The sequence below is a fragment of the Dama dama genome, chromosome 25 (assembly GCF_033118175.1).
Source record: "Dama dama isolate Ldn47 chromosome 25, ASM3311817v1, whole genome shotgun sequence".
Lineage (NCBI taxonomy): Eukaryota > Metazoa > Chordata > Mammalia > Artiodactyla > Cervidae > Dama > Dama dama.
The window spans coordinates 67324506-67346147 of NC_083705.1; the positions used below are offsets into that span (position 1 = coordinate 67324506).

The 21642-nt window shown below is 43.3% G+C and overlaps 1 protein-coding gene across 1 annotated transcript in view; it reads left to right on the forward strand.

The window, feature by feature from the left end:
* Nucleotides 1–21642, forward strand: part of CTNND2 (catenin delta 2) — a 1052580-nt gene that overhangs the window by 628294 nt on the left and 402644 nt on the right. Inside the window, exon 8 of the mRNA XM_061129708.1 lies at nucleotides 11339–11533. Within this exon, the coding sequence (XP_060985691.1) occupies nucleotides 11339–11533 (195 nt within the window). The remainder of the gene's footprint in view (nucleotides 1–11338; nucleotides 11534–21642) is intronic.

Here is a 21642-nt window from a genome sequence, read left to right on the forward strand (position 1 = left end):
GCAACCCTTCTCCTTATCCATCCAATGAGAATTTAATCTGTGCCCTTTGGGCAAAAACCACGTGCACAAAAGTGAAAACTGAGTGTTCAGCCTGTCTCCCCACAGCAGCCAGTCTTTGTAAAGCAGATGAAGACTTCCCCGCCCTTGCAGCCGTCTGTCTTTACCTCTTGATAGAGCGAAAACAATGGGTCAGGAGCACCTCGTCCTGGATTCTTTCTTTGGAAAGATTCATAATTATCCCTGGCAATTGGGTCTGAAGCCAGACTCCAGATATACTGTGGGAACATTGCACTGATGGGGTTGTGAGAAGTAGCTGTGGAGAAATAAAATGATATTCATTGAGTTTTATCCATCTTGTTGATAAAGAAGAGTGTCTGTGTGGATATCAAAGGGTGTCCAGGGCTCTAGGAGTATGCCAGGGTTGAAAACGTCTAGCAACCGAGATACACAAGCAGAGGTAAATCAGTACATCCTGGCTTCTCACAGGGGGTTCTGTGGACCAGCAACACCAAAATTGCCTGAGAACTTGTTTAAAATGAAGGACCTCAGACTTTTCCCCAAACCTGTTGAGTTAGCACCTGAATATTAATCAGGGGACTTTTTGAGAGATACTGAAACACACTGCTGGTCCACTCAGAGCTACTGCCTACCTTCCCTAAGATAAAAAAGCAAAGAGATGGATGCCAGATCAACGTTGTGCATCTTGTGTGTTTTACTAGCACCACTGTGCCATCTTAGACGGGTATGTTTCCTCGGGCTCTTTACTTGGAGTTGTGTGTGAACTGTGACACAGAACACCATCCTTCAGGGTGGACGTGGAGCCACGCAACCCTGGACTGAAGGTAAAAATGGCAATGGTCCATCCTCAGGGTGCAGAGATATCAGATTCCACATCATTCACACTTCATTACCACTGTCTCATTACTGCACATGTGCCTGCCTGTGCAAAAGGAACTGCACAAAAGAAGCCCGTTTTTCTAACAGCTTTGGGAAGAAATGATTATGGTTAGGGAGGAAAGACAAGACAAGGGAATAAAATCACAGGGATAACGCTGACCAGGGATTTTGGCCTTAATTATGCTTACTGGAAAGTATTTGAGTCTCAGTAGATGACTCTCTTCATTTAGTAAAATGTGAGGTGAAGTGTCATAATTACAATAAGTTGTATTGGAAACTTTGTCAAGAAAATTACAGGAGCAAATGCTTCTGTGTTATATTTGTTGTCAGAGGCTGTGTGAGTAGTCTTCATGATAGGAGCAAGGCTATATTATATCAGCAAAATATAGGAAAATTTAGGGTTTTATGAAAAAAGATGAAATGGGGTGGGGGCATTCTTTGCTTTCCAGAACAGACATCATAGAATCATTTTATATCATCAGGTGGCCCATTACACTGAAATTATTAGCTTCAATGCAGTTTCATCATTGAATACAAATGAATTAATAATTTCCCTTCCAATAAATATGGTTCATGGCCTATAGTATAGAAGATGTGTCCATGTATTTTAACATTTATACCAATATAAGGCATCAAATTAATTCAATAAGTCATGGTCATTTGCAAATGAAATTCAGCATATGGACTTGACTCAGGTTGTACAGGAATTATTTGGGGATCTTTTAAATACTGGAATTAAGTTGCAAATAATGCAAATATTATACCTTAGATGTGAGAAATATTCAATATAATACTTAATTGTTTTATTCTTGACTTTTGCTTTTGACACAAATCAATATTCAAGCTCTGCTTCCTACTCCTGTGCCGATTTACAACTTGGTTGTTCAGACGCTGTCGTGTCTGACTGTTTTCTATCCGATGGACTGCAGCACGCCAGGCTTTCCTGTCCTTTACCAACTCCCAGAGTTTGCTCAAACTCATGTCCATTGAGTCAGTGATGCCATCCAACCATTTTATCCTGCGTCACCCCCTTCTCTGCCTGCCCTTAGTCTTTCCTAACATCAGGGTCTTTTATTGAAAAATGAGTCGGCTCTTCGCATCAGGTACCCAAAGTATAACGTTCACCAAAATTATGTAAACTTTTGTGTTTCTGATAGTGCTTATTAGCTGAGGGCATTTTTTTCTCCCAGGAGTTTAATGATAACAAATATCAAGCCAGACTTTTTGAGATGTTCAAAGTCTAGAATAACTCGTTCAAAGTCAGAAACTCTCACAGAGAGAATGCATCCGGCCTGCACAGCCCTTGCTACTTGGCCACGTCGCTTAGTGATGCCAGCATATCTGTAGGAACATACCTGGAAGTCAGAGCCCCCAGCAAGTAAAGAGGTGTAGTGGGGATTTGCAAGAGGAAGTCTCCTTTTTTCCAGGCTCTACACGTCTCTATAAAAGTCCTACTTTGCCCTTTGAAGATGTGGTTTTACTCATAAATAGAGATGCATGAACTGATTGCACAGTTTAAAAACACACACAACTGAATTCTTAGATCTTATTTTGGGGTTTTCTATATAGCGTGATAAGCCGTCTTCTTCTGAAGACAGCTCTTTCTCTCTTTGAGAAATGAACGTGCTCAACTCCGCCGTCTGGCCACACACTTCGAGTCAGCTTGCTGTGGTCCATTGATCGCTATGTCACTTAGGTCCTTCTTTTTCTCCTTCCGTTTCTTTGCAAATGAGCATGTGAAACTGGCTCCCAAATTTGAAGGAAACAAGTCAGTGGCAGCATGTCCTTCAGAACCTAGTATTGATACTTCCACATGAAAACAGGCAACCATTTGTTTCTTTGAGAAAGCAAGTGAATTCATGTTGAATTAGAGAACCAGAAATTGTATAGTCTAGAAATTAAGAGAATGTGAATGGATCCCCATGAAAAGAGAATGAATTTGTTTCATTCTAGTCAGTGAAGTAATTGGCATTAGTGGTAGTGAATGATACTATTTGAAGAAAGCAAGAAGTGTAAATGAAGGGTAGTAACATATTAGATACCGATTTCTGTCTTTGGGGTATGTCTGCTCTCTGTGCATTGTCTGGGACAGAGAGGCTGTCAGGGTGATTTCTGCAGGAGAAAGGGGAGGCATGGTGAAAAGTGAAAGTGAAAGTCGCTCAGTTGTGTCCAATTCTTTGCAATCCCATGGACTATACAGTCCATGGAATTCTCCAGGCCAGAACACTGGAGTGGGCAGCCTTTCCCTTCTCCAGGGGATCTTCCCAACCCAGGGATTGAACCCAGGTCTCCCGCATTGCAGGCGGGTTCTTTACCAGCTGAGCCACAGGGGAGCCTGGTGGTGCCCGTTAAATACACATCGCTACTCCCGGCTTGGGCTTCCCAGGGGGCTTAGTGTTATAGAGTCCACCTGCCAATGTGAGAGACATGGGATTGAGTCCTGGATTGGGAAGATCCTCTAGAGAAGGAAACGTCCACCTAGTATTCTCGCCTGGGAAAGCCCATGAGTGGAGGAATGCGGTGGGCTGTAGTCCATGGGGGTCACAAAAGAATCGGACACGGCTTAGCGACTAAACAGCAACATCTCCCCGCTCAGATGGACCGAGTTAGAATTTGGGGGGTTTTGTGCTAGGAATCAGCACTTTTAAGAGTCTTGCAGACAATTCTGCAAGGAATAAATAAAGGTTTGAGAATTAATCATATCCTAAGGAATGATAATCCAAATGCATAACTATATGTATGTATTTGAGCTGAATCTTTGTTGTGCAGTTCTCATGAGCTTCTTACATGTGATCTCCTGTTGAATATTTCAAATTCTTTTGCTTAAAATATGGCTACTGTGACTGTGAAATTTTGAGGCAAAAAATATCTGTTCAGTTTTTATGATCATTTGTGGTATGAACTTGTAAAGAGTTCACATACTAACTGGCATTTCTTTTTAAAGACCGTGTGGATTAAATGAATGATAAAAACCACTGCTGTAAATACTCTGAAGTGACACCTACAGAGAGCCTTTCCTTTCCCTGCTGGTCCCCTCTGTCTGAGAAACACACGTGCTTCCCCCAGCATGGCTCCCTTATGGAGTTTTCTGCTGAAATGTGAGACCCTCAAAAAGAATGTCATGGCTACCTTATCAAAACAGTATACCCTCTGATACTGACCACTCTCTTCAGCCTACTTTATTTTCCTTCAGTACCTTCACCTCTAAATGTGATGGCTGACTTATTTTCGAGGCCAGGGACTTTCTCCTCTTAAGCATCATAGTGTCCAAAACTTCTAGAAGTCACTCACTTGGTAAATAGGTGTTGAATCAGTGAATATATCCATCAGCGTGGATTAGCTGGCACATGTGCACAGTCTATGTAAAATCTAGCAAATAGAAATTCATTTGCAAATCAGTCTAAAAATAAGTGTTTTCTGTTGCTGGTCAAATGGAGCAGAGCCTGTTGAGTTCTCTGACCCAAGGAAAATGTGGGGTTGGAGGCATGAGACAGACAGTGGACTGACGACACTTTATCCTTTCAGCTTCGTAATTATTTCCCATGTCAAGAATTCCCTGCGAGTCGGTCGCTGGCTGCCTCCTGAATCAGCAGATGTTTGTTATCTTCCCTCTGCAGGTTTCATTTATGTCATAGCCCTTTTCTTAAAAGGATCCCACCTTCCCTTGGTCATGTCAGTGTTTCTTTCCATTTTGAACTTCATTTCCTCCTTTACTCTTTGCTATTATCCATTCAAAACCAACACTAATTTTTTTAAGAAAAATAAAGCTGTAAGATTTCCATTTTGCAGTAATACATCACAAAATTATCAAAATTTCTTTCGCTTATAATATTTCAAAGTTAAACCTCTTATGTTGTTTTTGCATATTTTGATAGTGTAAGTTATAGCATTTGGTTGTTTTTTCAATCAAAAGATGTATTTTAACAAGATAACATAATTCCTTGACTCTAAGATCGAATGACGTGAGAGTACCTGTTTGTTTTTTTTTTTTTTTTTGTAGCTTTATCAATTGCAGAGCCCTTCACACTGATTTCTCTCTCCTTGATCTTCCCACAGTGCCATGTCGTACAAATGCAGGCATTATGATATGTATTTTTATGCTGGAGGAAACCAGAGCTCAGAGAGGTTCAGTGACTCTCCTTGATTTGCTCAGATGGTTAAACACAGTTCTGGAGTCCAGAGCAGGTCCTCTTGTTTCAGTTGTTTGGGAAAAACTGACAGAGTAAAGAGCGATACAGTGACTACCTTAGATGCTCTTAGAGCTTAGTTCACATTACTGGACGTTATTACACGCCTGTGCTCCTGAGGCCTCCTTTTGTGTATGGAATTGGAAGGGGAGCCATACTTTCAAGTTTCTGTTCCCCCAAAACTGGGTTCCCCTCTTGGTGCATGTTAGGCCAGTAGACACAACCAAGCCAGAAGCTGGGGGAAGGAAGGATTTATTTCTTGCAACAAGTAAGAAGACAGCGATCTTTCCCGAAGCTCTGTCTGTCTGAACAGGAAAGTTTTAAGCTAAAGGTATACGCGTATTCATGAGAGGGCTCGAGCAGAGAAAAATCAGCACAGAATTGTGTCAGCAGGTCCACAGAGTCCAAGCTTTAGTAGACTGGAGTGAGGAGGGTCAGCAGCACCGTTCCATCCTCTCCCTGGGTGGGGTTGGGTTTCTGCAGAACTCACAGGTATATTGTCGTATGCAGCCTTTGAGGAGCCAGTACCCTGCCCCAAGGCTGCACCGTTGTTTCTCGAACGCCCCTTGGTTGTTTCTCTCTTCCCTCCCTTAAGGTCATTAATTACTGAGACCTGTTCAAAGGCAAGCATTGCCGCCAGGCTTACATCACAAAATGGCTCAGGCCAAAATGTGTTCTTTTGTGTCAAGAAAGTCCTTCCTGACTGTCCTTCTCCAGGGACCCTCTAACCTACCTGCCTACGTTTCTGTGTAGGAGCTGCTCATGTCAGTAGTGGTGCTGGAGTGAGGGTGCCTACGGAGCACCAGGAGGTATCCTGAGTCTAGTTTCCCTCCACTCTCCAGGGGTCCATTCTGTCCATCCCTTTGAGCCCCTGGAGCCCATTTTGTTGTCCAGTTGCTAAGTCGAATCAGAGTCTCTGTGACCCCATGGATTGCAGCACGCCCTGTCCTTCCCTGTCTCCTGGAGTTAGCTCAAACTCATGGGCATTGAGTCGGTGATGTCACTGAACCATGTCACCTTCTCTCCCCTCCTTCTCCTCCTACCCTCAATCTTTCCCAGTGTTTGAGTCTTTTCTAATGAGTTGGTTCTTTGGGTCAGGTGGCCAAATATTGGAGCTTCAACTTCGGCATCAGTCCCTCCAGTGAATATTCAGAGTTGATTTCATTTAGGATTGACTGGTTTCATCTCCTTACTGTCCAAGAGACTCTCAAGAGTTTTCTCCAGCACCATGATTTGAGAGCATCAATTCTTCAGCATATATCCATCTATTACCCAGCTCAAGTTCCTGTGTCTGATGCACAGTTAGACCAAGCAAACCCAAATTTGAGCATTTGGAGCAGAGAAAGGCTTATTGCAGGGCCAGCAAGAATTAGTGCCTCATATTCAAAATAACCCGAGCTCCCTGAAGGGTTTCTTAGCAAAGCATTTTTAAAAGCCAGGTGAGAAAGATGGGGTCACAGGGTATGTGGTCAGTTAAAGAACAGTTCTCTGATAGATAACAGTGCCCTTAGGTGTGGGGGCTCATGGCCATCAAGTAGTTAATTTTCTCCACTTAGCATCTGTAAAACAACTCAGGAAGTATGCATCCGATACTGTTATTTTGGCATTTGAGAGAGGAACACAGCAGAGGACATGTGGGGTAGGGCCAGTCCCAGGAAGACCCCGTACCGTCCTGCTTGGTTACATGTCTCTACCACAGAACTAAACCTTTCCGCTCGCCTCCCATCACCAGCCCCACCGCCAGGTGGCCAGGAGTGACCTGATTTAAGCCATCTGAGCATCCTTCAAGTCCGTGCTAGCAGCAGTGAGCTGGTGACTGAGGTCCTAGGACAGATGGTGGCTCTTGTGCAGCAACTGTCTCAAGCCTGGTCCTGCATCAGTGTGAGGTTCTTTCCAGTCTTCCAGGGCTCCTGGACCTGCAGGAGGGCCTGACCTCCACAGAGCTATTACAATACCCTTCAGCCCTCGTGGATCACAACCTCTGTTAGCCTGCATGCGGATCGTTGATGCTTCAGGTGTGAGTCTTCAAACCCACTAATTTCAGAAAAATATCATATATGAGAATTGCCAGGGCCGGGGCTCTCTAGGCCCAAGCTTTGTCTTGTGAAGAGGAGACGTCGGACTAGTAAAAGCATATGAGAGCACTGATAGATTGACATTGGATGCCGTAAGGGTTTGTGGGAGAAATTAGTCATTAGGTGCCTTCTGGACACTCAGGTATTACATCTGTATGACCTACGTCTGCAATGGCCGGGAACCAGTTGATGCAGTTGGTCTGGTCTGTGGGATCTGCTTTCTCTTTTCTCTTTGGCGCATCTGTGTTTCCGCTGCCCTTTGCCACACTGCAGTTCTGAGCCCTCAGCTTGTTCAAGGCAAGGCTCTCAGACCTGTTCTCCACCACCACAATTGGCCTTGACATCTGTGACATTTTAACAGAGTCAGAGTTTCTCTAACATTTCCCTTGTGATGGCGAGGTTGCTCCAGTTTCTGGCAAAGACATAAATGTTTACTAGTAGTGTTTGGAGTCCAGTGTTACAATGAGGACTCACTGTTAAGTAGGTCATAATGATAAAAGAAAATTACTGCTAAAGTGTATTGTCTTTGAATCAGCAAATATATATACCATCTCATGTAATTTTGTGGGCTTCCCTGGAGGCTCAATGGCAAGCAAGCCACCTGCCAGTGCAGGAGATGCAAGAGACGCAGGTTCAATCCCTGCTCGGGAAGGTCCCCTGGAGAAGGAAATGGCACCCCACTCCAGAATTCTTGCCTGGGGAGTCCCATGGACAAAGGAGCCTGATGGGCTACAGCCAGTGCATGGGGTCCCAAAGAACTGAACCTGACGTAGAGACTAAAACCACAGGAGCGTGAAATTTTGGAGCGCAGTCCCAGAACAGGCGGTGTGAGAATTTTTTTTTTTTTTTTTAAATTGCCTCCAGATAAAATAAGCCTGATTTTTGTTTGTTTTATTCTTTTGAAGATATTCATTTACTTATTTGGCTGCTCTAGGTCTTAGTTATAGTATGGAAGATCATTAGTTGGGGCATGTGAAATCTGCTTCCCTGACCAGGGATCTAACCCTGCGTCTTGCATTCGGAGCTCAGAGTCTTAGCCACTGGATCACCAGAAAAATCCCAAATAGGCCTTGGTAGTAGGGATCTGATATGTTCTTTGTTGAGCAAGAGTGGTGAAAGGCATGAAATCTAGAAGTTGTAGCCTTTAATTCCTTGTCCCTCTTTTCTCCTACTTCTATCTCTCGTGCCAATAACTGTGCCTGCCCACCCATGAGCCGCTAAAACCTGATTACAGTGGATAAAAGGAGTGTAAACAATGCTCAGTTTAAAATGCCTCATTTCAGCGCTATGCACAGTGCTTAAATATGCAAAGGGATTTTGCACAAATGTCTCCACAGGGAAACACCGTGAACTTTCAGTTCTATCAAGAACATGCTAATAAAAAAAGAAAGTACAGTATGCTATTCAAATATTTAATAATTTTACTATTGCATTTTTCATAGTACCCACACGTAATAAGAGAGTAAACATTTCTTAATGCCCATTTATCAGAAGAGGGTTTTTGTACGTACCCTCAGCTCATGTCACAACTTAAAAGATCAGCAGGTCCTTTTACTGTTCATCACTGGCTATTTTTAACTGCTTAGAATCAAGGAATGGCGATAAAGTTAAAACTCTAAATCTACGATGAATAACTTTTATTTAACTATACGACATTTGGATATAATGACTGCTTCCTAGTTTTTTTTACACTTGTAAGTCCTTGGCAATACTATCAAAACCTTCAGAAGTAGGAAGAACTGACAGCAGGAACTCAAGGCATATCATACTTAAATATATTCCTGGAAAATACCAGCATGAGATAATATTCACTGTGATGTTGGCATTTGATAAATCAGATGCAATGAACCTAATTATGCAAAACAGTTATTTTGAATCTATCACTCATTGGAACGCTGTCTAAACCAGAATTTATTTAATTACTAGCAAAAGGAAAGGTAAGAACTTGCCAACTTTATTCTCTTCCCTTGCCTCAAAACATTCAGTGATTGTTACCAAGACTGAATTCATAGAAGCCCCAACCTTGCCCCAGTCGTTTGGAATCCTCTGTTTTCTGTTGATTTAAATGTAAAGCAGCCTATGTGAAACACACCAGCGAAACGTTTGTTGGCAGTTTCAAAACTTTTGAATGGCTTTATCCTCAAATAGACTAGACAAGAATATTAAAATCTTTGGGGTTAGACGATCCTGAAGAAGCAGCCAATCATTGCACATTGAAGATGTTGGCTTTATTTTTTTTTCCCAATTATTTTTATTAGTTGGAGGCTAATTACTTTACAATATTGTAGTGGGTTTTGCCATACACTGACATAAATCAGCCATGGATCTACATGTGTTCCCCACCCTGAACCCCCCTCCCACCCCCCTCCCCATCCCATCCCTCTGGTTCTTCCCAGTGCACCAGCCCCGAGCACTTGTCTCATGCATCCAACCTGGACTGGCGATCTGTTTCGCCAGATAATATACATGCTTCGATGCTCTTCTCTCAGATCATCCCACCCTCGCCTTCTCCCATAGAGTCCAAAATTCTGTTCTATACATCTGTGTCTCTTTTTCTGTCTTGCATATAGGGTTGTCGTTACCTTCTTTCTAAATTCCATATATATGCATTAGTATACTGTATTGGTGTTTATCTTTCTGGCTTACTTCACTCTGTATAATGGGCCCCAGTTTCATCCATCTCATTAGAACTGATTCAAATGAATTCTTTTTAATGGCTGAGTAATATTCCATGGTGTGTATGTACCACAGCTTCCTTATCCATTCCTCTGCTGATGGGCATCTAGGTTGCTTCCATTTCCTGGCTATTATAAACAGTGCTGCGATGAACATTGGGGTGCACGTGTCTCTTTTAGTTCTGGTTTTCTCAAAGATGTTGGCTTTCAAGTGGCCAGCAGTGAAGGCGGTGGACCGGCAGGACAGAGAGAGAGAGCTTCCCACAAACACCATTAAAATCAAGGAATTGCAGCTCCCTCTTCCTTTAAGCTGAAATGGAGGGTTCCCAGTTGGGACTGTTCAAAGGCAGCTGACAGTTAAATCCAAGTGTACCTGGCAGACTACTAGCTTTGGAGATTTATCTGAAGGGTCTTGCTAAAATCATCTGTGGCCTCACTTGGGTTTGTGTGGTTCTGTCCTCACCGTCTCTGGGTAGCCATCTCTCCTTGGTGCCCCGTCAGTGTCCCTAGATGTCCTCCACTCCATTTGTGCCCACGGAGATGATTCCCCTGGCAGTCCCCTGGCATGTCTGCGCCTGGGATTCTGGCCATCCCTCTGATGAAATATTCGCTCTCAATCAACATCTTCTTGTGTGTCAGCTCAAGCTCTTAGCCCTCCTAAGACTCTGCTCCTCTTGTGCAGACTCCCTGGTCCACAGCACTGCTTCAAAGCCGCAGCCCTTCCCACACAATGCAAAAAACACTAAACCAAAAAAAAAAAAAGAAAAAGTCCAAAGACACAAATTAGGATTTACAATAATGTGTAGCCTCAATTCAGCAGTGAAGCCAGTTTGTGGCAACCATTTGAACCGTTTCAGAGGAAGGTAGAGTAGATGCAGATCTTTCCATTTGGAGGGTAAGGGTAAGGAAATATCACTTAAAAACCTTTTTTTTTCTTTAAAATCTGCTTCTCTCAGGGATTTAGGCTGTTGTAAGGCTGAACATTTTGGTTCACTCTGTGGTTTCTCCACAGAGAAAAACCACTGATGAGGATGAGTTCTGGTCCACTTTTTGGAACAGCATCAAGATGGCTTGCCTCCGTGGCTTATTCACCTGCTCATACTTTGAATAAGAAAAGCTACCGTAAAATTTCAGGTGCAAGAACTGTGGACTAATGAGAGCTTTTTAGGGGTGACTTCAGTCTGCCTGGCTTCTTCAGTGAGGAAACCTGCTCCGGTCGTGAGGCTGAGAAAAATGTGTTCCGCTGGCCCTGTTCAGTGTGGATTTATCTCAGCATCATTATCACTCATATTCAGAGATCAGGCTCGGGGGCAAAGCGAAGCGGCTGGGTGATGCCGATAAGCTGACAAGCTTGAACTCTTGCTACCGTTGCGCGCCGTTCATTGGATTTTCTGCAGATTTCAACGTTTCTGTCCCCCTCCCCTAATTTGAACATGTCTTGGATAAACCAAGTTCCGTCTGAACGTCGGGCGGGTCTGACCATCTCCTTGTTCCCTCCTTGCAGCTGGGTCCCGGGCCTCGTATAGCAGCCAGCACGGCCACCTGGGCCCCGAGCTGCGGGCCCTGCAGTCCCCGGAGCACCACATCGACCCCATCTATGAAGACCGCGTCTATCAGAAGCCCCCCATGAGGAGTCTCAGCCAGAGCCAGGGGGACCCTCTGCCGCCAGCACACACGGGCACGTACCGCACAAGCACAGGTGTGTATTCAGGACCCCTGGGGGCTGTCCACGGGGGCAGGGAGGGCCTGGCCGGGGGCTGGTCTGTCCCAGAGGGGGGCTGTCCACACCAGGGGGACCCCTCCACAGAGGGGTGGTCTGTCCGCAGCAGGGTGGCCTGTCTGCAGAGGTGGTGGTCTGTCCTGGAGGGGGGCTGTCCACACCAGGGGGACCCCTCCACAGAGGGGTGGTCTGTCTGTAGTCGTGTGGCCCTCCCACAGACGGGTGGGTCTGCTTGGAAGCTTAAATAACACTCCCTTGTGAAAGGGGTGTGTGTGTGTGTGTGTGTGTGTGTGTGTGTGTGTGTGTGTGCACGTGTGTGTGTGTACACGTGTGTGTTGGTGTCCTTTCTCCTCAGGAGCATTATGAAATGACCTGCTTTTCTCAGTAATGTTTCTGATGATGATAAAAAATCAAATATGACTCCAGTTGAGCTCCCTGAGTAGATTGTAAAATGAAAGAAGTCTGGAGGGGGGGTGGGGGTTAGCGTAATTTGTCACACAGGCAAATCGAAAGTAGTAGTACTAATTTTTTTGTAAACCATTATTAATGTATTTAATGAGCATAATTGCTTTAAGAAAACACACAACATATAAAGACATATGTACTTACCTAAGGCTGATAAGTGTATTTTTAACGGTACAGTATGCCTGTTTTGGGGATTCCCTGCTGGCTCAGATGGTAAAGAATCTGCCTGCAATTCAGGAGACCTGGATTTGATCCCTGGGTTGGGAAGATCCCTTGGAGAAGGGAATGGCTACCCACTCCAGTATTCTTGCCTGGGAAACCCATGGACAGAGAAGCCTGGAGGGCTACAGTCCATGGAATTGCAGTTGAAGACCATTAAGTTAGTAACACTTTTCTACATCTTTGGCAACCTTGGAAGGAAAAAAATATGTTTATTAAAAATGTAGCATATTTGGTAAGGCCAACTGAGAGTTTACTTCATATACGCTATTAGGCTGAATCATAGGAAATTATAATTTAGCGGTTGGTCACTGGCACTTGCATATATGGTTCAACTCTCTAGCTCTCCTGGATTAAATATATATTTTGAATTGAACACAACCGAGGGCCACGTGAAGAAGGACAAGTGTCTTCCAGAACATGAAGCTGTTTGCAAAATAGCTAGTTAAAGGTCACGATTAAATTTGTTGGAGAACACTTAGCTTAACTATAAAATCAATATAATTAAGAAGATACAGAGAATTGCGCTTGGTCTAAAGCCTCCCGTGGCTGAGGAAACTTAGAGAATATTATGGTGCTGGTTGTAAACACTAGAGCTGCCTGCATTTCTAATCATACACGTTACCCCAGTCAGGGGCCAGGATGTGGGGATGCTAGAGGCTGTGGGCCAGGACTTGGTACCAGGTTCTGCCTCTTCAGACTGTTGTAACTTCCAGTTCCCAAGAAGTAGATCATAGGAATTCTGTTAAACTGCATTATGACACTAAATTATATGTTTTGAAATCCAGGCAAGCTAAGTTGCTTTTATAACTGATTATTGATATTTGCATTTCAATATTTCACTCTATCATAGGAAGAAAGGTACAAAATACTCCTTTATTTTACTCTTGATGTTGTAAGTACCATCCAGTGTTAATAATACATATCTTGGTTTAGATACAAAGAATATCCATTTATTCTTCTGTCAGAGTTTCTCTTACCTTCAGCCTGCTTAATTTGCTTCAGTCTGGGGCTGGACTATTTTTGCATTTAGTTGTTGCGTATTATTAGCTAAGGTAATTTTATAAAAGATGAAGATAGCCATCTCAGTGACATTCAATATCCAATTTGAAGAAAAACTGACAACAAAAGGTATTATGTGGGTTCCCTGTTCCATATTCATATGCTTTTAGAATTAGCTCTTGTTGATAAACTTCTGGAGGCTTAATGAAAAATCAACTGCAAGAGGAAAAAGTATTTTATTTTATTCATCAACGCCAAGTTAGAGACAAGGGAAAGATGTTCACACTTTTAAAGAAACAATGACAACAGCAAAACTAGTGTAAATCCATCTGGTCACCTGTTTTAGTAGTGCTTGTGGGTTAAAAGTGATCATCACCTTTTAAAATGATTTGCAATCAAAAGATGGATAATATTTTGTGATGTGTAAGAATCCTATGAAATCCAAATTTCTGAGTCCATAAATAGCCACACCCAATTTTTTCAGATCATCTGTAGTTGCTGTCACCGCTGTGACAGAGATCATATGGTCGGTCAAAGCTGTGGATACTCACTTTCTAGCCCTTTACAGGAAGAGTTTGCTGCCTCCTGGCATCATCAGAGAACCAGGCTGAATGAATGAACTAGTGCTTTTTCTCCTGTCTCTCCTCTGAAAGAAGGCAGAAGTGTTCTGAGTGCTTCAGATGGGAGAATCTGTTTGCCCGGCCTTTTCCCTGTAACAGTGATCTCTTGCCCTGGCTGAGATCTGCTGAGGTGTGACATCCAGATGTCCAAGACACCATTCCTGCCCACATCTTTGAACTTGAGGCACTTTTGAGGAACTGTGCTGTTTTACACAAGGCTACAGAAATTGCCAGAAGTGCCGGGGTGGTCTCTTGAGGATAGTTGGGGGGACGTCACTGCTCTAGCTCCTGGGCGTAAAGCCACAAGCTCTCTCTCTTTCCCACTGGCTCAGATTACTCCTCCTTCCTAGACTGAATTCATCATAAGCCCTTTCCCTTCTCCGGCTTACCGTGAAACTCCAGGGACTGTCTCTGTCGGAACCCACATGGTTGAGAAAATGCCTTTAGTCCAGGTATATGCCTCTCCCTTGGGCTTCCCAGGTGGCCATGGTGGTAAAGAGTCTGCCTCCCAATGCAGGAGATGTCAGAGACATGGGTTCCATCCCTGGGTCAGGAAGATCCCCTGGAGGAGGACATGGCAACCTGCTCCAGTATTCTTGCCCGGAGAATCCCATGGACAGAGGAGCCTGGTGGGCTACAGTCTATGGGGTCCCAAAGAGTCAGACATGACTGAAGCACACAGCGTGCACATATCTGTCCCTTATGAATTGCCTATGTATTATACAATATTATTAAATTATGACTAGTAAATTCAGTATTAAACTTTAATAAAGAAACACTTTAAGATTGCTTTCCCATATCCAGAGGGTCATTTTTTCACATCCCTTGTGTTATATGCACCCCACTGTTAGTGCTGCCACTGGTGCAGACCTTTAGGAAGCGTCCAGAGCCAGAGCAAATACCCTAATTCCTTATGAGAAGAGGACATGGTCTTAGGAGGCCTGTTAGACGTGAAGTGTTCAGGGGCTGCGGACTTTTGACCCAGGCTGGTCGCCAAGGTGCCTCTCCAGTCTTACCTCTCTGCCATTAAGTAAGGCCACTGGCTGGGGGGTCCTTCAGTTCCATCTGTAGATCATTTCCAGAGATACTTTGAGGAGAGTGGGGCAGGGGAATTGAAGGCCAGTTGCCAGTCTTCAAGGAGTCACCACTCAGGAATGAAGTCAAGGGTACTGTCCTAAACAATTCTATAGCATTGAATTGCTATAGAAAAACCATAACATCAAGTAGGTGAGACAGGATGACAAAAGCACAGAGCCTGTTGCCACGCTCAGGGATGGTTCTAAATGCTTTGAATATATTTACTGATCTTTAGAACCGGCCTGTAGAGGAGGTGGTGTTATGATGATCACTTTGTAGATCATAATACTGAGACATAAAGACATTGAGTGATCTGCCCGAGGTCACACAGGTTGTAGAGAGCCAGTCTTTAAAACCCTCTCACCCAGGCAGTCTTGCCCTGGAACCTGGGCTCTTAGCAGTCATTTTGATTGACCTTGCATTTATGAAGGTCTTCATTCAAAAACTAAATAAGTATATACCCACTGTCATCTAGAGAGCCTCATGGTCTCCTATAGTCTTATCAGTCAGTATCCATTGAAGACAAACCATGTGCTTGATGGGCTCCAGACCCAAAGACGCTTAAACGGACTTCTAGTCCTCACACGTGTTCAGTCTAGTTTCAGAAAAGGACATTCAATGTGAAAAAATGAACTGGGAAAAGAAGATAGTATGTTAAAGGCTGAATGAACATTCCAGACAAAACTGAAGACAAAGTATTAATAGCGGCACAAAACAACACGTGTTCTCGTTTTTTTCCTGGAAAACCTATAACTCAGGATTGTACTATGACCCCTCGCTCCTCCCAGTATGTCTTTCTGCTGGTTTCTGGGCAGGGAGTGGGGCTGTGGGACGGTGTCCACCCTTGGTGCTCAGTGCTGCAGCTCTGCATCTATCTGGCATCCTCTTCTGTGGCTTCTCTTCTTTCCTTGTCCTGCTCAACCCTGTGCTGACTGAGCCTGGGCCTCCATCACTCCAGACACCACTAGGGCCATCCTGAGTTATAGATTGTACTAGAACTGAGAGATACCCTGAGATGACTGTACAGAGAAGAGCAGGAAACAGCTGTAGTCCTTGAAAATGAGCCAGGTTAAAGCTTCCTGAATCTCCCCACCAAAGGCGATTTCTCACTTAGCTTTTTCTCCTACACCCAACCTACAGCGTCTTTTTCCATCCCTCCTTCTTGGCTTCCATAGTTAGCCTCTCACCCCTGTTACTTTATTACGAAGACTAATTGCAATCTCAGAATCCAACTCAGACAAGGAGTACAGTCTACCTTTGGGTGGTCAGAAAGGTCCCCAAGGCTTTCCTTAACCAAAGAATTGTGGTTCAGTTAGCTCGGTGGTGTTTGACTCTTTGTGACCCCATGGACTGCAGCATGCCAGGCTTTCCTGTTCTTCAGTGTATCCCAGAACTTGTTCAAACTCATGTCCATTGAGTTGGTGATGCTATCCAACCATCTTGTTCTCTGTTGTCCCCTTCTCCTCCTGCCCTCAATCTATCCCAATATTAAGTGTTTTTCCAATAGTTGGCTCTTTGCATCAGGTGGCCAAAGTATTGGAGCTTCAGTTTCAGCATCAGTCCTTCCAGTGGATATTCAGGGTTGATTTCCTTTATCATTAACTGGTTTGATCTCCTTGCAGTCCAAGGGACTCTCAAGAGTCTTATCCAGCATAATAGTTCGAAAGAAACAGCTCTTTGGCCTTTAGCCTTTTCTTTCTCCAGCTCTCATATTCATACATGACTACTGGAAAAACCATAGTTTTACCTATATGGACCTTTGTAGGCAAAGTCGTGTCTCTACTTTTTAATACACTGTCTAGGTTTGGCATTGCTTTTCTTCCAAGGAACAAGGGTCTTTTGATTTCATGGTGCAGTCACCATCCACAGTGATTTTGGAGCCCAAGAAAATAAAGTCTGTCACTGTTTCCATTGTTTCCCCATCTATTTGCCATGAAGTGATGGGACGGATTCCATGATCTTTGTTTTTTGAATGTTGAGCTTTAAGCCAGCTTTTTCACTCTCCCCTTTCACTTCCATCAAGAGGCTCTTTAATTCCTCTTCTCTTTCTATGTAAGGGTGGTGTCATCTTCATGTCTGAGGTTCTTGATAATTCTCCTGGCAATCTTGATTCAAGCTTGTGCTTCATCCAGCCTGGCATTTCTCATGACGTACTCTACATATAAGTTAAATATGCAGGGTGACAATATACAGCCTTGACGTACTCCTTTCCCAATTTGGAACCAGTCTGTTGTTCCATGTGCGGTTCTAACTGTTGCTTCCTGACCTGCATCCAGGTTTCTCAGGAGACAAGGAAAAGTGGTCTGGTATTCCCATCTCTTTAAGAATTGTTCACAGTTTATTGTGATCTACACTGTCAAAGGCTTTAGCATAGTCAGTGAAACAAAAGTAGATGTTTTTCTGAAATTCTCTTGCTTTTTCTGTGATCCAGTGGATGTTGAGGATCAGGACTGGCAGATCTCACTTCTTGCCTGTTTTCTGCTGCAGGCTGGTGGGTGGTGACGCATACAGTAGGGTTCACAACTCACACACAAAGTCAACTGAATTCTATTCGGCCAAGCTGGCACTCCGTGGGCCACGCTTAGGCCAGGGAGTATAGCCTGACGAGTAACTCCTGCCCCTACCCCAGACCTCACTCTGACCCTCTGTGCTCAGGCACCCCAGCCGGTGCTGGACAATGTCAACAATAGCAACAAAAAGCACAACATGAGAGCTGTGAGTTAAGTTTTATTTGGGGCAAAATGAGGACTATAGCCTGGGAGACGGCATCTCAGAGAGCTCTGAGAAACTTCTCCAAAGAGGTATGGGGGAAAGTCAGTATATGTGTGATTTTAGTGAAAGGGGAATACATGCAATCAGGCATACATTTTGCAGAAGGTTGCTGCTATTTGTGAAGAACAGATGTCAGCATTTATGATTTTGGTGCTTTTCTTGATGCGAAGAGATTGGGCTCATAAAACCATTTCCTGAAAATAACTAGCTGAAGATTTGTTCTGCCAGTTTTGCCCCAAGCATAGTGCCTCATTCCAGATCTCCACCCTGAACTCCTCTCAAGGACATTGAAGGTCAGCAGTCGCAGCATCTTGTGATTTAATCCTTGTAGAGGCAGATGACAAGTACCAGTGTTTAGCTGGCAACAAGACCTGCAGACCTTTATGCACCACCCAGTCCCAGCAGGAGGGAACAGGCTCTGCGATGACCCGCCAGCCTCCCTGGGCTTGGATGTGGTCTTTGTAGGGAGGCAGAGATAGCAGAGCAGTGGCCCATATGCACCAGGATGGGATTGAGACAGGAAGCAGCATGGTGGCCCCAAAGCAGCAAAGTGACCCCAAAAAGGGTCACTTCCTGAATCAGCAGTGATTTCCACTCATCAGGGCCCCCAGAGGGGCCCTTCTCCCCAGACGCATCCCTCCTCTCTCCCTGCACAGGGAGGCTGGATCCCGTGGCTGCAGCAGAGAGACCAGGCCAGTGAGTGAAGAGTGGGATGGTGGAGCCAATACCACCCCCTGCTCTTCTGGGACCATCCACCCAGTGTCTGAGGCCTCACTTCTCACGGTGAAAATTTGAAGAGGCATTCTTTTAACTAGAGTGTCTGTTTAAATAAAACATACCTTTTGTCTGGGATAAGGGCTTGTCCAAATCAGAGCTCATATAATAAAGGAGCAGAGCCAGACAAAGACTATGTGATACTCATGGATTTGTGTGTGGTGAAGTCTATCAAACTGAAACTAAATAACACAGATTTTTATTTCAAACTCAAGCATTTCAGTGACTGTCAACTTAGGAGTCATTTGATTAACACAAATACTTGACTCTGACAACCCCCCATAACATCTTTCTGAACTAGCAAAAATAGCCAACATCTGCTGAGATGATAGTCCTGTGAATTTCCTCTTGGATAAATGTGATCCTGAGTGGAAAAAACAAGCATTCTATGGTGCAAGTGTCAGCTTGTAATAAAGAATGAATTATCATAGGTACACTACAAGGGGAAAATCTGCTAAATATCTTGATGAGACTGACAAATATTACAATACAAAAGGAAGAAGAATGTGATGAAAATATTTGCCTGGATGGCGAAAGCATTATTTTAAAATTTTAATTTTCTGCAATAATAGCTATTGCTTCATTAAGTTATAGAGGGATTATACATCTACTTCACTTTCATAAAATTTTACTACTATTCTTCAATAAAATATAAATAACATTTTCAATTAAAATCATCATTTGAGTCCACGAAAGGTAGAATATTAACAGTTTATTACTTATTAAATGCTGTGACTTCAAATTATAAAAATGATTGCTTCCCATTAGAACAAGTCAGATTTGATCCTCTATAACCTCTTAGTTTAAATTTTTACCTCTTTTAAGTCTAAAAAGTCAGGGGTACGTTATTACTCATTTGGAAATTTTTAATGAGTCTAATGATAAATATCATCTTGAAACCAAGGAGAGCTTCCAGATCCTTAGCTATATCAGTTCACCAAAACGGTAGAAATACAAAGTCTAATTACAGCTGAAGGAGAGCAGAGTGTTTGCTGGTAGATCAGTTGATAAAATTTAAAGACAGCAGCAGCAACATTAGGAAGCCTGGTGAACTGCAGTCCACGGGGTCGCAAAAAGTCAGACACAGCTGAGCGACTGAACAACAGCAACAAGCAACAACATCAATAATCATCAACACTAATAACGATCCCATTACTGCTAAAAAGCCTGCAGTAGGTGCCTCTCCCCCACGAACATATGACATGTGAAGTTAAAAAGAATTGTGTGAAGTTTACCCTTGGATATTTTTTCATTGACCCTGATGCTGGGAACGATTCAAGGCAAGAGGAGAAGGGGGTGACAGAGGATGAGATGGTTAGACAGCATCACTGACTCAATGGACATGAGTTTGAGCAAACTCTGGGAGATAGTGAAGGACAGGGGAGCCTGGCGTGCTGTGATTCATGGGGTCGCAAAGAGCCAGACGTGACTGAGCGACTGAACACCTCTTTCCGTTGAGCTTACTTCGCATCAACCTGTGCAGAATGCAGAAAATTGGAAAGATTCATGGTTCAGTTCTAGATGATAATACTATTGGAAATATAGTAGATTAGGTAAAGTTTCCTCATTTCTGAAATGATAAAGTCATTATTATTTAAGTAAAAACTTTACAAGTATATAGGCTGGCACTTCCCTGGCAGTCAGTGGTTAAGACTGCACCTTCCAACACAGGAGGTGTAGGTTCGATCCCTGGTCAGGAAGCTAAGATCACACATGCCTCATGGCCAAAAAAAAAAAAAAAACAGAAACAATATGGTAACAAATTCAATAAAGACTTTAGAAACATACCTCATCAAAAAAAAAATCTAAAAAGAAAAAAATTATAGGCCGTGTTCTTGGACCCATTGTCACCTCAGCCACCTTTATTTTCTAAACTTGCCGAAGGAATATTATTTAATTAGCTTGTTGTTTGCTTCCTTCGTATTTTATAGCACGTGTAAAAGTATTTTATGTTTTCATATTTCTATCTATATAAATATGCATGAAAGCAAAGGTAAATAATACAAAACCATAAATAAATGTTTTTCTTTCTTCTGTTGAACCCTACTTTATATTCCATCCCCCAAGTTTCTTCAGGTGCCAGAGTCTTGTATTTTACTCTGTTCTTTTTTTTTCCTCTTTCAGTAAATAATGCATGTAACCACCTCCTCATAAAAATAGGATGTTTGATTTTTATTGAAAAGGATCCCTCTTCCCTTCTTTCAAACAAACATAACACATAAACCATCTGTTTGTTTGTTTTTTCTTTTCTCTCTACACACTAAACCTTTATTTGTGTAGCTCTACAGAAAACAGATAATTTCATGAACAGCATGAAATGGTGAAGGATCAAGTCAACTGCTAAAGAGGCTACTTTAAAGATCTCCCCAAAGAGACCAGAAGTGTGGAGTTGTAAGCGCTGATTGAGGGGAGAAGGGTTTGTTTGCAGAGCAGCTGAGATGAGAATGGAGTGTTTACGGAGCTGATAAAGCACACTTTAGCTCAAATGTTTGCCATAAGAAGGTTCAATTGAGTAGAGTAATCCCCTAAGGTGGGTGATTTGGTCAATGGAACTCTAACTCAAATGACAGAAAACATATACCAGGACAGAAATTAAGCGAAATTTTGTATTAAAGAAAAAAGTCTGTTAATTGTGTGATCAGTATCAGCGTATCTGTATTAATAGAGAGTCACAGTCTTCATCAGCCACACCGCAGTCTCAATAGGCATGGCACAAAGGGAGAATTCAGTCTTTCTCTGTTGAAATCATTCTTTTACATCATGCTTGAAAAAACATAAGGCATTACATCATTGTATTACTGAGAGTTTGAGATCTGTTAGTTTCTCATGCATTTTCTTCTATATATGATCATATATGCTCAGTCGCTCAGCTGTGTCTGACCCTTTGCAACCCCATGGACTGTAGCTCACCCACCAGGCGGCTCTATCCATGGGATTTTCCCAGACAGGAATATTGGAGTGGGTTGCCATTTCCTCCTCCAGGGGATCTTCCCGACCCGGGGAACGAACCAGTGTCGCCTGCATCTCCTGCCTTGACAGACGGATTCTTTACCCCTGAACCACCTGGGAAGACCCACATGATCATATAATCTACCCTTTAAAATAGTCTGTTTTTCTCCCCATTTGTATTGCTATTTTGCATTATTTTTCCTTGCATTG